The sequence below is a fragment of the Thermochaetoides thermophila genome (assembly GCF_000221225.1).
Source record: "Thermochaetoides thermophila DSM 1495 unplaced genomic scaffold scf7180000011820, whole genome shotgun sequence".
Taxonomy (NCBI): domain Eukaryota; kingdom Fungi; phylum Ascomycota; class Sordariomycetes; order Sordariales; family Chaetomiaceae; genus Thermochaetoides; species Thermochaetoides thermophila.
The window spans coordinates 1,593,516-1,610,557 of NW_006383036.1; the positions used below are offsets into that span (position 1 = coordinate 1,593,516).

At 53.5% G+C, this 17,042-nt stretch overlaps 4 protein-coding genes across 4 annotated transcripts; 1 reads left to right on the forward strand and 3 right to left on the reverse strand.

Annotated features, from left to right (window-relative positions):
• Positions 1 to 985: 985 nt before the first annotated feature.
• On the reverse strand, positions 986 to 4,715 carry CTHT_0054300 (uncharacterized protein; the record flags this gene model as incomplete). Its single annotated transcript, XM_006695702.1, has 3 exons — positions 986 to 1,987; positions 2,052 to 2,633; positions 2,694 to 4,715. The coding sequence occupies 3 exons, from the start codon at positions 4,713 to 4,715 to the stop codon at positions 986 to 988; spliced, it is 3,606 nt and encodes a 1,201-aa protein (XP_006695765.1).
• Positions 4,716 to 4,729: 14 nt separating this feature from the next.
• On the reverse strand, positions 4,730 to 5,266 carry CTHT_0054310 (uncharacterized protein; the record flags this gene model as incomplete). Its single annotated transcript, XM_006695703.1, has 1 exon — positions 4,730 to 5,266. The coding sequence occupies one exon, from the start codon at positions 5,264 to 5,266 to the stop codon at positions 4,730 to 4,732; it is 537 nt and encodes a 178-aa protein (XP_006695766.1).
• A 2,704-nt stretch (positions 5,267 to 7,970) lies between these two features.
• Positions 7,971 to 11,851, forward strand: CTHT_0054320 (putative GTPase activating protein; the record flags this gene model as incomplete). Its single annotated transcript, XM_006695704.1, has 5 exons — positions 7,971 to 8,034; positions 8,538 to 8,890; positions 8,949 to 9,015; positions 9,088 to 10,390; positions 10,462 to 11,851. The coding sequence occupies 5 exons, from the start codon at positions 7,971 to 7,973 to the stop codon at positions 11,849 to 11,851; spliced, it is 3,177 nt and encodes a 1,058-aa protein (XP_006695767.1).
• Positions 11,852 to 13,594: 1,743 nt separating this feature from the next.
• Positions 13,595 to 15,762, reverse strand: CTHT_0054330 (uncharacterized protein; the record flags this gene model as incomplete). The annotated part of the gene is made up of 3 exons (XM_006695705.1): positions 13,595 to 14,055; positions 14,130 to 15,095; positions 15,171 to 15,762. 3 exons carry the CDS (start codon positions 15,760 to 15,762, stop codon positions 13,595 to 13,597), a joined length of 2,019 nt encoding a protein of 672 aa, XP_006695768.1.
• Positions 15,763 to 17,042: the final 1,280 nt, after the last annotated feature.

Sequence of the window (17,042 nt, forward strand, 5' to 3'; positions counted from 1 at the left end):
TCCGCAGGCTCGTGCAGCAGACACAGGCACAGGCGTCAACACCTGCCTTGTCGTCCTTAACGCTGCTAGGGCCGGCATAGGCAAACTTAATGCGGAATAGGGAAATGCTATAAATCCTGGGAGTCCCGGGATGCGGGCAGGGGGACAGGGGGCGTGAGGGGAAAGGGGGAAGGTATTTCTTCGACGAGGCTCGTCCCCTTTGGCCGCACTCTCGAGTCTTTGCTGCTTCTCGAAAACTTCCGAATGCCCGACACGGCGACACCTACCGCGGAATTGGAGATCGACAAGGGCGTTATATGGCTGACCTGTGATGTGTGATGTGTCGTCGTCCTCTCGGTAAAAATTCCCAGACGAGACTGTCCCAAACAAGGCAATGAAAGAGGCGCAACACAATGTCTGGTCCTGCAGTCGGATTTGGACTCTGCGGATCGCCGTCGACACCTTGATTCACTGGCCTGGAAATTTCACGCTGTTGTTCGGAAGCTCCCGGATGCCTGAGATCCACCCAGCAATGGTTGCCGGCCCGGCAGAGCAGATGCGGCTGGGGGTAGTAACCCCTGCAACATACCCAACCTCATTGTGGCTGGTGGGTGGAATAAGCCCCTTTTTGTGGCCCAGCAGCACGCCCCAGGATTCATAAAGACTTATCACAACAACACTCTCACCAAGCCATTTCATCAAAAAGAAGCCGCGTACGGTATCCATAGTAAAGGGCAAGCCCAAAGAACGCTATTTCCCACATACAAACTGCCGTAAAATCCGCATTACTCACAGGGTTGGGTATTGCGTGTCAAATATCATTATCATCCTCCACCAAAAACGCCCTATTACATCCTCTCCAGACCAAGAAACCAACCCATCGGGAGGTGAATTAGATCGTTAGGAGAAAAAAAACAAGCAGAGAGAATGAACTGAAGCAAATCTGGCTATCATCACCGGTCATGTCTACTTCCTTCCAGCACAAGGCATCTTCCCAGGAGGAGATCTACCGCCTAGGTAGTCCTCCCCGTCCATACAACGGCCCACCAAATGGGGCCGCTGCCCCCGATGCCACGCCCCCGTTTCCGCTGTTGGCATTGAACCCAGCCGGGCCCCATCCCGTCTGCTGATAAACGCTCTGTCGTACAATCATGGCAGCCGCTTGCTGTGCTGCCATGCGCTCCTTCTGTCTTTGCCTCTCCTTGAGGTAGCCGGCCGCCTCGGGCCGCATACGCAGAATTCGCAAGATCATATCGTCGCTAGGTTCTGCCTGTGCCTCGCGGCGACGCTCCTCTTTCAACTTCCGCATCGTGCCCAGGTTCCGGCTCATCATGATGCTCTTGCCACGCCGGATGGTACCGAGACTGCCAAACGCGATCGGGACCGGCACGGAGCCAGGGCCGCCCGGCACACCTGGGACGCCAAGGGTTGCTGGTGCTGAGAGACGCATCTGCTGCTGGGCTTGTTGCTTGGCACGCTCGACGTTAGCAGCGGCCATGCGCTCCGACGTACGGATGAGGGACTCAGTCGAGTCAAAGTAAAAGAAGTTGAGCGACGCGAGCTCGTGCCACTTAGGCGACTTTAGTACGTCGGCAGGGACGCCGAGCACCTCGCCCGACTCTTGGTCTTTGGCGTTGAAGAAGGCAAACAGCAGCTCCAGCCAGCGGTAAACGATATCCATCTCCGCTTGCGTCAGCGGCTTCTGCGATGATGGCTTGTCTGACAGAGGGGGAACAAGCAGGTTTTCGATTGCGATAAGCACCTCTTTCCAAAGTCGGGTCATGACTGCCATCATGGTTGCGTCCGTGAGCGTCTGCTTCATGATGGCGAAGTTCTCATCAAAATAGGTAAACAGTGGCTGCAGTGCATCCTCCACTTCCTGCGGTGTTACTGTTGCTGCCTGTGACTGCCGCTTCTTCCAGAGGCTGGTCACCGAGGCAGCCAAGCCCTTGTTCAACAGACCGCGCAGAGTGTCGCGGGAAAGCGACGAATTAATATGCATCGTGAGCTGAGCCCCGTTAGCAGCAACAACGAGAGAACCGACACTTGTTCAACCAGAAAACAAAACGTACCTTGCTGGTGACCATGCGGACCATATCACGCTCTGTCCGCTTAAGATGCCGGAAAGCCTTACCAAAATAAAACTGGATATCGTCTCGCTCACCCTCCATACTGACCCGAATCAGGATCCTGCCTTGGGTATCCAGATCTAGCCAGAACTCTCTCGGGAGATAGTCGCTGAAGTGCACTGGATCTAGCTTCAGCGACGTTCTCCCGACAAAGTCGTGGTCGCCAAACATGTCGTGGTCCCAGACTGTCAGGATGAGATTCAGCGGACCTGACACGGTGATATCAACTGACTCATCCCAGCGTGGGTTGAGGTTACGCTGGATAACGCGCGTCTTGAACAACCGCTTCTGGTATTCATCGCAGAGAACGACGTAAGGGTCGCTGGTGCCGCTAGGGTCACATGCCTTGAGCTCCTCGCCTTCAATGATCTTAATAGTGAAGACATAGTGAGCTGGCTTCTTCGCATACTGACGTGGTCCTTCTAACTTGCGCAGAATCTCAGCGCATTCGTCGACGTTCATGCGCTTCTCTAACCGATCCAGAGCTTGCATTGCCCACTCGATGTTATTAAACTTGACGAAGGACTAAGCGGATGTTAGTAGTTCGAAGACAAACTCGAGAAAAAAAAGCATGAGGGAACTGACCGTTGGATAAAATTGGAATGGCTCAATCTTTTCTTTGTTATTCCAAGCATCCTTCGCATACTGCAGAAACCTCTCCTGAGCTGACTTAGCTGCTGCAGCTTCTTGTTGCGTCGGCCGGTCCATCTCCTTGGCAAACATGCCCTCTACAACCTCACAGTAACGTCCGATGCCGATGGAGACCGCCTTTGCCAAAGACGTCATGAACCGTGCGACCTGCACCTCGTCCTTCCATTCTAGCTTAACTAACTGGTCGACCGTCTGATTGAAAAAGGTGAAAATGTCGATTACGGACACGCTGTGACGCTCGTCGTCTGCAGGAATGTCGTCTGGGTGCCGCGTGCGCACCTTGAACTGGTCCTGCCGAATTGCCTCATCAACGAAAGGAATCACCTTCTCGTGGACCGTCTTGAGCCAGCGCCAGACAAAATCTTCGAGCAAGCTCTCAATGCTGAAGGCAAATGGCTGCCGAGGCAAGAGTTCGACATGCATTTTCCGGATCTCGCCAAGCTCCTTGTACATGTCGAACCCATCCTGCAGGGCCACCTCCTCGCCGGATTCCTTGGCCATGGCAACGACCCGCTTAATGATCTCATGCGCATCCTCTTCAAAGCTTGGCAACGCAGTTTCCACTAACGCCCGGAATGGGCTGGCGCCCATGATCTCGGGGCTCCGGCGGTACCGCTTCTTGATCTTCTCAGCGAGCGCAACCACCCCCTTGCCTAGGTCAATGACATGACCAAAGTGCCAGTCACGCTGGTGTGGCGGGATAACATTGTCCAGTAGTTTGCGGTATGCCTGAGCAGCTGCCTCGCGGAGCCCAGTATCGAGTTGTTTGGTGAATTCCTCAGCCTCATTTGGCCGTTGTGAAAGGGCCGTATCATTCAGGATGTGATCGTTCAAGAGCGCCATGACAACGCCGACCGTGGGCGGGTTTGGCTCGTAACAGCGCGTCAGAAGAACGTACAGCTCTCTTAACAAGGCATCGTGGAGATCATGCAGTGCTTGACGATAGCCGGCGAAATCGACAACGGTCCACTTGCTTGAAGGGATATCTGTCAGAGAGGACGTGTACCCTTGAATAAGGGATGGCTTCTTCCCCTCCTCCAGGGGTTTCTTTACAAGCTCCAAGCAGTTATACAGCTGCTCGCCGGGCAATTCCTGCTCGATGAACTTGTGGGCAGCTACCTCAACCAGGGCGACATGGCGTGAAAACTGAGGAATCCGCCAACGAGCTGCAACCTCTACCAAAAACTGCGCGGTCTCCTCCGCCAGTGGCGTTTCCGACACATCCGAGTTTTGTTGGTCATACGATAGGGCATACTGCAGGATGGCCTTATACACAGAACGAGGGTCTGGTGGGATGAAGGTATAGTTTGGCTCGTCAACGCTCCGTATGCTCGCGGTATCCTCCAGGGATAAGGAGCCAAAGTTGAAGGAGGGATCAAAGGGACTTGTTGGAGAGGATGCGTCCGCATCGGCGAGACGCTTTGCGAGCTCGGCGTAGCTCTGGTCCTCGTACATGGACATTCTGACGGAAGGCAACGGCCTTTCGCTACCGGGGCCAGATGCCCCCTTCAAATCGGGGCGGATGCTCAAAATTTCTGCGAAGATTTTGGCCAGGTGAGGGGCTTCTCCCTTCTTCCATTCCTCATACGCCTCGTCTAGGTCAAAGTCCTGCTTCCGAAGTGTGCCGGCCATGCCTGCAGAAAGCCTGAACTGGTAGGCCTTGTAATCCTTCAGGGCAGCCTCTTCCGTCCATTCTGACTTGTAGCGGTCGATGTCCACCTGTACTTGGGTGAGGGGGACGTTAAAAATGCGGGCAACATGCTGCACCATGGGCATGTCCTTAACCTCGTAGCTTAGGGGAATTTCAACCTCGACAAAGGAATGGTCCTCCTTGCCGGTGTCAAGGGTCAAGCTTTGGTCGTTCAGCATCAGCTTCCTCTCGAAGGTATTCAACTGGGAAACCAGTTCCGTCTCCCCCTTTTCTCGCAGCGTATGGACCAGCAGCCGGACAAACATGGCCAGATGCTTGTCTACCAACGCCTTCCACGAGTGATCATCGGGGGCCTTCCCCGCCCCTGGGCCTTGGTAGCTGCCGAATAGAATATCAGGACGAGGTCCTCAACCTTCCTGTCCTTATCGAGGCTCTTCTGGAACTCCTTGGCCGTGAAGGCTGTGTATGCTTCGGCGAAGCTCCTCTTCAGAGAGGCATCGTTATAGCCGGGCAATTTTTCGGCGCCGGTGACGACGCCAGACATGCGCTTGGCCAGGGTACGGCTGAAGTTTGAGGGCAGTTTTGCGGCAGGGTGACCCGAGGGCCCGATCTCCTTGACCAGCTCGCTGATGCTCGACGAGTGGGCGCGCTGGAGGCGCTTGGGAGCAGCGACATACTCCTTCCTCTTTTTCCTGGGCTGGAGGATGTAGCGAAGGAAGGCGACTCGCAAGGCGTAGGAATACGCATCTTCGTAGCTGACAGGCGGGGCGCGGGACCTGGAAGAGCGACCGTCGTAGAAATCGCCGTGGACGCTGCCCAAGCGAAGATGATACGAGGACCGCGAGGGCGTCGACATGTTGAAAATATGTGGGAGCGCGGCAGAGAAACGGTTGTAAAACGAGTCGTGCGGCAGCGACGGTGTAGATAATAGCCGGCCAGGTTTAAGCGCTCATGGTCAATGGCACCGGTTGGACCAGACGACGAGTTATGGATTGGGTTGGGATGGGGTAGGGATGGGGTAGGGTACGTTGCACAGGGAGCAAAGTGGTGCTGTTGGCTGGCAGCGAGCCAGGGAAAAGGTAGTAAACAGTAACTTTGTAGCCAGAGACGCACTTGGCGGGAAGAGGATCGTAAGGCAGCCAGGTCAACGACTGTCAACGGGTCAAGGTGGTTTTGGTGGTTAGATGCTGGAAACAGAGATAGACGCGCAGGGAGCAGGGAGCAGCGATGGAGGTGAACAGCGGTGGGGGGGTGTGTCAGGTTGGGTGGGCCGACTGCTAATGGATGCTCCAAGAAACGTCATAAGATGAGCGCCGAATGGAGGTCCCCCATCTTGACACAGGTGACAGGCCCGGTGCCCTGGCTCAGAAGTTACCTTAGATACGGATTACCTTTCCCCCATCCTTAGCCCTCACTTCACTCCTTGATCGCTCTTTACAACTTGCAGGGTACCGTACTGCTTTTTGTAACCATGTTGTGGTCGGTGAGGCTTGGTTTTGGTTTGTCTCCGCATGACAAGAACTCCGCCCTCTTGGTTTTATTGTTTCTAGGATACCAATGTAAAGCAACGATTATCGGATCAAGATGCCTGGGACAAGCACACAAGCACCCACATCCCCAGCCAACTCAGGGGCAATTTCCAGGGCTTACTGAGCCGTTAGAGGACATGCTAGACTGCTGACTGGCCAACGAACAGTACGCTCCTTTAGGTAGGGTTCTGGGATCCTGGATACCCAACCCTGGGTGACCAGAACTAGAGGCATTGCCGCGCCGGCTCGCAATATTGTCTCTTTATATAGCTGCCTAGGTAGGTATATATGGATCAGTACCCAGCAGGCAATGCAACAACCGAAGGCACTGAAATCTGCCACTGGATCCGATGTCGAGACCTACGCACAATAGGTACCCACCAAAGATGCCCGTCGGAGGGACGGATAGATTTGGTGTGATCTTGAATTGACGTTGGAATGAATGCAGCTGTCCTTGACTCTCTCGACTAACAAGTTCCTCAAAGTAGTTTCTCACTGCGGCAAGCAAATTCACATGCTGGATGGCATCGATGTGTGTTGGTCCAAAACGCGAAGAGCAAACATGCCTGTTCCAACATGCCTACATCCACAGGGTAGAATATTAAACACCCGTACGAATATATACATGTACATAGCCATGCACACAAAGCCATACTTACCTAAGTCTTGGAACAATAAGATTTATAATGGGGATTTGCCCAGCAAAAGCTAAAACAGCGCAACAGAGGTTTGATCACCAGCAAGCCAGGTGCTCGAGGCCGTTGAAGCTGGGATGTTCAAAGTTGAGGGGCACACTAAGGGTGATTTAACGGATTGCCGAGCATGATGTTGACAGTTTGTTGCCGGATCGCAGTACCAAAATCAACAGACATATACCAGGCATTTTTATAAGTCTGACAAGATCACAGCAATGGCAGCAGCACATCAAACTTCCTTTTCCAGGTCCTAGTGTCCCAGATAAGGCTCGCAGTTTGTTTCATAACATGATAAACCTCCCTTGACATGCAATAAGTCTAATTGCTTGTTTGCGACACATGGCAAACGGAAAAACAGGGGTGAAATCCAAGCTCTTCACTGTGCAGGTAGTGTGCATGGATTCCAGAAGCCCGGAAATGGCCGTGTTCTGTTCTCATGTACAGTGTGCACGCGACCACTCAGCCTTTCTCCCGATACCCATCCCCATTGCCCCATGATTCCCATGTTTGACAACTTGATAGTGTAGCCAGCCTCGTGGGGCTCTGAAGCGGTTGGGTTACTGATTGGCCGCTGTAGTGTGCTTACATTCACTGTTCCTGTTCACCTGTGCCTGGAGGTACCCACTCTTAGATGATCTGAAGCATTGTCAATCAACCGATTCCCACCAGATTCTGCCTGGGAAGATCCCTGGGGGGAACTGACGATACTAGCATTAAGGGGCCTTTCACCAGGTTGGTATCTCTTACAAGGTCGTCCTTTTGCATCTTTCGCTGATACCTGGTTCTTAGCGATGGCCACACACTCAACCCGAACCCTTGCCCCCATTCGAGCATCCCGGTTTTGGCACAAGCCTGCCGTTGCAGGGGCAGTGTTCAGCGGGTCTGCAGGGTTTCAGACGAAGGGCTCCATCCGCTGCAGTTGTTGCAGTCAGTTCCGCCAGTTGATGCGTGACCCACGCACCCTGCCGACAGTTGCCAAGCGCAATCGAATCAAACTAAAGAGAACCCCGCTGTGCCGCTTCAGAGCGAGCTCGCTGCCAACTTCCATGTTCCCATCCACCATCCACTGGCACCGGACATCCACTCTTTGCCTGCGCTGCACCTGCATCTCTACTGTGGCCAGCTTATGTGCCCAGCCATCCTCCTCCCGAGACCTTCTGAGACCCGAGTGCTACGAGTGTTACGGAGCATCCGTACCTTGTCGTCGACTTTAGGTATCTAACAATTCGAATACTACGTATCAGCTACCAGCTACCGATTAATCACCTTAGCCTATCCTTTCCTGCGCTGCCCTGCCTGCTATACCTAGCAACAACCGTGGCGTTGAAGACTCGCAATGGGCAACGTGAGCAGCGTGCCCGATGAGGGCGCAGCTCTCTATCTGAAAGACCAAAATCGATGTATGTCCCGACCATCTACCTGGATCCCGGATGCGTTCACCGGGATCTGCACGGCCTGCGATCGTCGATTCACTGTCACCCATCTCCAATTCCATATCGTCGTTTGATGGATGAGTTATAGTTTTATGGGCCCGTGTGGGCTGCATATCAAAGGCGGCCACTAGGACAGGACGGGGCCAAACACACAATACAAGATCCAGAGCTGCTTTGCTGACCACACGTGTGTCCGCAGTAACTATCTCTTCGTGTGTCATAACTAGCTCCAAACGGCGCAGTTCCATCAACATCGTTCCGAATGCATTTCCTGCTACCAAAATATCCGCTTCACGGTCACAGGGTGACCATGCACCCCTTGAATTTGTTCTGGTGTGCTCCCCCCCCCCTTCCCAGCACAGGCGCACATGTCCATAGGTTCCCACGCGCTAGAAAGGACAATGGGCAGGATTGCTGACATACTCGTGTTGTTATTTTATAGGATACTGAGCCTAATGCGGCTGCAACAGGTCCGCATTTCTTATTGAAACTTACAAATGACGAAGACCTCTCCATCACATTCAGCTTTGTTATTCGCAGGCAACAGGCTCTACCAACTCCAGCTGGTGTCGAGGTAAAACCACCACCGGATACCCAGATCAACGGTCTGACATTCGTCTTTGCGTCAAACGCCCGTGAAATCGAGAATCTCTTGACGAGAGAGTTTCATGCAGACCCAAATCTGCATAAGAACGCCAATGTTTCTCTTATTGGTACATACTCTACAGAAGGGCATCCTTCAGTGACATTCGATTGGACATGGAAATGGAAGCCTCCAAAGCCAGCTGAAGACAGGGGTGGTGGATGGCGGACAGCATGCAGCGTTGGTGCTTCCCGATTTTAGCTTCCGACATTTCACATTGCTAATATCGCACTCTCAGATTGTTGAGTATGATCAGCGCAATCATCGCTTCATTACCCTTGCGAGCTTCACACTATATGTTGCCAGTACGTTAACCCCTGTCTTTCTTATCAATGACCTTTCTTGAACAAAAGCAGGGACTCATTCATAAGAATCAGATACGGCTTCATATATCAGCCATCCAAATTCCCCAACCCCTCCGCTCCTCACTGCCCCGCCAAAACTCCGTGCCGTCTCCGCACAATCACTGGAATCCCATATTGGCACCATACCTGAGCAGGATGAGTCCACTATGCTGCCACCACCGAGTCGCGATCTCCCAAGCAACCCTCCTCCCCCGCCGCCAGAGCCTATCAAGATCGACATATCTTGTCCTCGACCAGGCGACGATCTGCTGTTTGATGATGGGCCGGTCTTCCGTGCAACAATCAAGGCTCTTGAGCAAAAGACGGGTAACATGAGGCAGCAGATGAAGAGAATGATCAAAAAAGCCGAGCAAGTTTACGAGGCACAGCAGGAAGCCAACAATGCCTTCGCTGCGTTCATGGAAGGTCTCAGGGAGGTGTCAGCTACCAACCGGAATGCCGTTCAGCCGGCCATCGAGCATTACTTCGACAAAATCGCCCGCGAAATCTTGCTGTATGAGCGGCAAAATACGGCCAATATCCAAAACTTCATCATCGACCCTGTCACAAAGCTCTACCAGATGGACATCAAGCAAGCCGAGGCCAAGAAGCGCGATTTTGAGGAGGAGAGCAAGGAGTACTACGCCTATGTCAGCCGTTACCTGGGCCAGCGCAGCGATTCCGTCAAGGCGAAGCAGAGCGATTCCAAGTACCAGACAAAGCGCAAGAACTTTGAGCTCAAGCGGTTCGACTATTCGTCTTTCATGCAAGACCTTTCTGGCGGCCGCAAGGAGCAGGAGATTCTGTCGCATCTAACCAAATATGCGGATGCCCAGGCACGCCTGTTCCTCAGCACTGCCAAGAAAGTTGATGCCCTCCTGCCTCAGCTTGAGGCTCTCTCTACCGAGGTCCAAGAGGCGGACAAGGAGTACCAGTATCAGCGTCGCGAGCGCGAGGAGAAAAGGCGGCAGCTCGAAAAGGGCACCCTGTCCCTAAGCGACCTGGAGTTCCATTCAGGAACAGGCTACGTGAATGGCCATCATGGTGGGGATCATGATCCTGGCCGTGCTGATGGTACTGGGTTAGGACTGAAACATTCGCGTTCTCTTAACGCAGGTAGCTCGGCCCATGATCCATCTAGGTCGCCGGGAGATATTGGAAGTCCCCAGCAGAATGCGAAGTTCAAGGGCATCCGCGATTTAGAGGAGCGCGACCCGAACCAAGCGGCACATGCTGGCAAGGATGCTCCTAATAGGAAAGAGGGCCTCCTTTGGGCATTGAACCGTCCTGGCGGCCATGTCGACCCACGAAATCTCAACAAGCAGGGCTGGCACAAGTACGTGGCATACCTGAGCGGTCCTTTTAATTTTTCTTTTCTGATTAATCACGACTAATTGTCTTGTGCAGATTTTGGATAGTCCTCGACCAAGGGAAACTCTCTGAGTATAGCAACTGGAAGCAGCGCCTCGATCTTCACATGGAACCTATCGACCTGCGCTTGGCCTCTGTCCGTGAGGCCAGAAATGCCGAGCGCCGGTTCTGCTTCGAAGTCATCACGCCGCAGTTCAAGCGTGTTTACCAGGCAACTTCCGAAGAAGACATGAACAGTTGGATCACCGCCATCAATAACGCGCTACAGAGTGCTGTTGAGGGTCGCGCGTACAAGGAGAAACCGGCGACGGCCCACGGCGACTCGCCCACCAATGGCAAGGACTTCGGCGCTGTGCTGATGGGGAAAAGCCCCTCTGTTGGCCATGGGAGCCACGGTTCGAGCGGCCTGCCCTTTAGAAGGACGACTGTCGGTGCGCGGCCTAGCACGTCGCGTGGCGGCAGTTTCGAAGAGCGTCCTGACAAACTGCTTCAAATGCTTCGTGAGGCCGATCAGGGCAACACCTGGTGCGCCGACTGCGGGTCTAGCAACAAGGTCGAATGGGTCTCGCTCAATCTCGGCATTATCGTTTGCATTGAATGTAGCGGCATCCACCGGTCCTTGGGCACCCACATCAGCAAGATCCGGTCGCTGACCTTGGACACGACCTCGTTCACGCCCGATATTGTCGAGCTGTTGCTCATTGTAGGGAACAGGGTGTCCAACATGGTGTTCGAAGCTAAGCTGGAACCAGCCGCGAAACTCGCACCCCACTCGACTCGGGAGCAGCGACTGAAGTTTATCACAGCCAAGTACGTCGATCGCGCCTGGGTTGAGCCTATCTCTCCTACCCTTTCGAGGTTTGCTACTGCAGAAGAGACACTCCTTGCTGCCATCAAGAAGAACGAAATCCAGCAGATCGTTTACGCCCTAGCTCTTAAGGCAAACCCTAACTGTACCGATAAAGTTCGCGGCACCCACGCTGTCTACTTAGCCCTTGCTGCGGCTGACCCTGCTCCTCCTTCGCCACTGGTAGCACAACAACAAAACACCAGCCAGCCAACAACCAGCCATCATAGCGCCGCCGCCACTGTTACAGATCGCACCGTCCCTTTCCCTGTGGCTGAACTCTTAATCCAAAACGGGGCCGAGATCCCTGATGCTCCTCCTCCCGTCCCGCTTAGCATTGCTGCACAGGCCTACCTCGAGATGAAGCGTGGCCGCAAGGCTGCCATCGAGGCGTCCGGTTCATCAGCTCTTGCGGGATACTATGAGCCCACTTCGTCGATTTCGTCGATCGCTTCGACGGCTACTACCCAAACGACGGCGACAGCAACCGGAGATAAGCACAAGGAGAGAGAGGCACGTCTTCAGAAGCGGGTCAGCGCAGGTGGAAAGCTGGCTAAGTCGCCCATCCCGGAACGGTAGAGCGTGTTTGGAGGAGTAGGCGTGTCGGTGGCTTCGTGTGGCGTAGTGACGCCGTTTTGGAGTCGTGCCAGGGGAAGGAGTTCAACGGGTAGTGGGAGCACGAGTGGCGAGGGCCTGCCTATGTCGGCTGGGGCTCTTGATGGCAGCTCGGATTATGAGAGTAGACAAAAGAAGTGGAGGAGATATGGGAGGAGGAGGAGCCTTCCTTCGTGGTGACAAAGGTTTAAGATGTGGGTTTGTTTGGTATGCTGTCATGACACAGTTCTTTTTTTTCTCCGTGGTTTATGTTCTCTGCACCTCGTTTGGTCGTTATGTCTTTTTTCTACAGCCAGTTGCGCTGCCTTTTTTTTTCACGGCTACTCTTCCTCACCTGCATGGTAAGGTTGGCAAGCAATAGCCTTTTTATTTTCTCTTTTTCCCCCCCCACCTCTTCTCATACCTTGTTCTCTAATAATTCTTTCTCCCATTCGTGTGTTGATATCTGTTATCTTCTTCGCTTATCCTTATCCCTTGTTTTACCTTAACGTTATCTTTTCTCAATTACCTTTTGTCTATTGTTTTTACAAGGCTCTCCCCTTTGGGCAAGTTCTCGACAACCGTCACAGTGGGCGAACGCGACAAAGGAGCAACAGCACTGATTTGTCCCAAAGTAGATTAACCGGCCTTTCTTGAAGGGGCAATGACTGGTGGCGATCTCCTCTAATCAATTCCCCCCTCGTTTTCAAAGAATACGAAGGAGCAATAAGGCCATTGGTCGGCTGTTTTGGGGATGAGGATGGATGGCGTGACAATGGGTAAAACAGTCTCGGTCTGTATGGATATATGAATGTCGGAGAAACGATGAACACAACAGAAGGTTATTCGCACAGACCATGAGGTATGGATGGCAAGGGGTCGTAGAATGGCGTAGGGAAGCAATGGTTGCGATGATATTTGGTCGAAGGCACAGGAAGAATGTATAGGTGTTGGGATGACTCAACGGATGGATGACAAGCATAATTGTAATGTCATGAGTGAATACAACAGAGGTTTTATTGGGTCTGATGACAACCATAGCCCATTACATCGTAGCATGTGTCAAGGTGTCCGTTTCCCTTTTCAGTGTACTAGGTACTGCACATTCTACTGCGTGGGAAGGGACTGCGAGAGAGAGCCTACGTGCTTGTAAATGGTACTAATTGAGCGTAGAGTAGAGAGAAAACTCGACGAAGCACGCAATAAGAACCGGGGGAAGAGATCAGAATGCAAAGCACTGCACCTTCTAGGCATTATTGTGCGATGAAGTCACGACCCTTAGTCACCCTGTCAATAGCAAACATCACTTATGACAACTCATTTGGTAGTGCTGCAGCGGTTGACACAATTCAGATTAAAGGAATAAGTTATCACATTTAGAATATACTTGTTTTCTTTTATAATCGTAACTTATCAACCCGTTCTGTTTCTTGTATCGAGAAGTGAAAAATAGAGGGGGTAGAGGACAGAGTACTGCCGGAGATACCTTGAAACAAAGGGCAGGTATATATGAGATCCATATGAACAAATCCTCCACTAACTTGGAAAAGGTTGCAACCCACAAAATTATATCCCGATGGAACACATCCCATATCGGTACCGGTCAGTCCCGGACAGGGAGGTACAAGATCCCAATATACCAGCCAAATACAACCAATTCAATCAACACAAACCAAAATCGGAATAACGCAAACAAGGATCAAATAGTGCACTCCTCACCAAGGAAACTCAACGTCCCTTGCCTTTCCCCTTGCCACCTTTTCTGTGGGAAGGCGAAGCCGGTCCGGCCTCAGCATGCGTCTTATGCTTGGCTGCCGCTCTCTCCGCATCGCGGCCGTTGTCTTCAAACAAGACTTGATCGCCTTTCCCGCCCATCTCCATAAACTCTCCTGGGTCGCGATTATCGTCCGGGCGCATCTCTCTTTTGTACGGACTATTAATGGAGTGAGGAGGATTTGGCCTGTTATAATGGTTGGCAGCACGCAGTGCCTTGGCGTGCTCGCTGAGCAAGGTACGCTCGCGAGTCACACCACGGCGATTCACTTCCAGACCAGCTAATCCGGAGACTAAGCCGTTGGTGCTGTCGTTGACACCTGGCTGTTGCTGCGTCAGCCAGGGGTCGGCGAGGCATTGGTCAATGGTATAGCGCCTTTCAGGCTTAACAACGAGCATCCTATCAATGAGGTCAACTGGAGTGAGGAAATTGTCAGCGGGCAGTACTCGGGCGGAATAGGGTTCAAACAGTTGGGAAAAAAAAACGTACGGGCTGGGTCACCAATGGGGTCCCAATATGGGGATGGGTACTCATAAAGCCCTCTCTTAATCTGTTCCTGTAGGTTATAGGGGAAGTCGGGCCTCTCGAGTTCCGCAGAGAACGGCGGGAATCCACACAGGCAGATGTAGAGCACGACGCCCAAGGACCAAATGTCGACGGCCTTGGAATAGTGCCGGCGTCGGCTTTCGACAATAACTTCAGGAGCCACGTAGCTAGGGGTTCCACACAAGGTAGTCGCGAATGAGTCCTCGCCGACGATCTTGGCCAGACCAAAATCAGCCAGCTTGACATTCAATTGGTCGTCCATCAAGAGAATATTTTCAGGCTTGATATCTCGATGAATGATGTTGCGGTCATGTAGGTACTTGACACCATCAAACAGCTGTTTGAAGACCTTGCGCGTTTCTCCCTCCGTGAGCTTTCCGTGGTCGGCAATCCGCGTGAAGAGCTCGCCACCGGGACAGTATTCCAGTACAAGGTAAACGGCAGTCGGCTCGTTGAAAAGCTCTTTCAGGCATACAATGTTAGGATGGTTGACACTCATGAGCATGGCGACCTCCTGTTGTAGACCCTCGTTCTTAGAACGATCTTCATAGCCGGGGTTCTTGGTAAAACGCTTGACGGCCCAGCGCTGACCCGTCGACTTCTCGATGCACAGGTATACTTCAGCAAAGTATCCCTTTCCGAGCTCTTGGACGGCCGTGTACTGCTGTAGGAAGGCGTTGGTGCGACGGTTCTTTGGATAACGGAAGAAGAACTTGGCGCGGTTGTCAGCAATGGAGATCTCATCGTGCTCCCTAAGCTCTCGACGCTGATTCCGGCCGACGATCTCGTCGTTAATGTAGGTGCCGTTGGTCGAAAGATCCTCCAGTACGGCAACGACATCAGTACCCCTATTTTCAGTGAAGAGCAAGCAGTGCCGGTTCGAAACTGCAGCATCATCAATCCTCAGATCTGCAAGAAGCTTATCAGCAACAACGATTCCAAGCAGTAGAAGGCATTGGCAGACCAAAAAAAATAAAAACATACCGCACTCGGGATGGCGTCCAATAAGAAAGCCAACAGGAGAGCCGGCTTTGACTGATTTGACTGCAGCCACACGTTGACTCCTCCTGCCAGCCCTAGAGGACTGGCTGCTTTCCTTCTGCTTTTCAACAGCGTTGGCGGCCTGACAAGCGTCCTTTTTCCTCAAGACATAGGGCGTAAGCCCAAAGCGCGTGTCCAGAGGGAACAGGTAGCCCCAGACACCCTCCTTTTCCTCATCCTCAACCTCATCCGAGAGCGGAGCATTGGGGTCGATCTCCTGCTGGCTGAACGGCTGGGTGTCGTTCGGCTGAGAGCTGTACAGGAAGTTTTGCGAGTTCTGGCTCGCACGGGGTGCAGGAGGAGTGGCTGTCTCTTCCTTTGTGAACTCAACGCAGAGGGAGTCGCTGGTAAGATGTGTCACGGGCGAGGGGAGCTGGTGCTTATGCTGGACGGGAGTTTTGAGCTTGCCGTCGCCGGCATGGCCGCCGCGCTGGGACAGCTCGGCCAGGCGCTTAGAGCGACGGATGTTGAACGATTCCTCTTCACCGGCATCGGGGGAGCCCTGTAGCAGCCAAAGCATTAACCGGCGAAGCATGGTTGGCGGGTGCGACACAATCAACGGGGAGAATACGGAGTCATCGCGAGAGCAACAGGCAAACTGCGGAGGTACCTACAAGCGCACGGCCTCGCTTGAGGTGGCTGCCTTCAGACCGCGGGGGCATGATGGGCAGCAGCAAGCCGGAAGGTGTAAGACGGGGCCGAAGCAGACGATTAGATAGACAGACGGGGGAGGAACGTGGCACGGGGAAGGGAGTGTGCGACGAGTGCGGCGAACGCGACACCTGACCGTCCGGAGGTCAGATGGAAAAAAAGATTAGGAATAGCGGGTCTAGCCGACAACTTAGACAGGTAGCCCGGCAGTGTACGAAAAGGATGGAGGACACACAGGAGCAGCTAAGAAAAAGAGCGCCCAATTGTTGAGGCCTGACTTGCTGAGTCGCGACCTGTTGCCTCTTTCAAGCAACTCAGCAAGTCCCTTTGCGGTCAGCTGTGGGCTGCTGCAGGTTGGAAATGGGACGGAAGTAGGTGAACGAGGCCTTGCAGATGCGGCCCGAACTGGAGTCTGGACGTTGCGGAGGCTGAGCACTGGGCTGACCACGCGCAACCGACCTTGATGCTCCCAACACTGCAGACGCGCTGCAATTGGAGGGCTGCTCTTGGCTGAGAGCCCAGGTCTGTCGCTGCTGTCGCTGTAGCTGTGAGCCTGTCAGCGAGCGCGCAGCCTGGACTCTACTACCTAGGTGGGTAGCTGAGGTCCTGATTCTTGTCTGTTTCGCGGAATTCAAAAACTCGGATTGCTTCCCTAATAGATCTCTCGTCTCTCAACGAAGGAGTTTCTGCTTGGTCTGTCGCGGGTGACTCGTGCCCTACCTTATGTAACCAGTGCAGTGCGACTTGGCCCGGTCGTGTTTGGTTTCTCTCGTAGCACGCGGCTCCCACGGGCCAAACATTGGCCGATCCGCAGCGTTCTGCGTGGACGGGATGCCGCGTTCTGTGGAAGCTTCGCTGCTCGCGTTGGAGCTTGGAACGGGTTGGCCGAGCCAAGGTTTATGCAGGGCAGCAGGGGTGGTCAGTGGCCGCAGCGGCCTAGCGGAGTCTCGTAGGGCTGGAACATCAGAGCTTGCTAGCGACTGTCGGGGAGGGGGGGGATCAACAAGTAGTCCGGTGGCACAAGCAGTGGCTCAACTCTCATCCATCCAGCGACTGCGACCAGCCCGGCAGCTACCGAGGCGCAAGCCCGCAGCTGCCACCGTAGAGTGAATCTCCTGCAAACCACCTGAATTGCAGCGTCGTGTACCATCACTGAATCCTGTA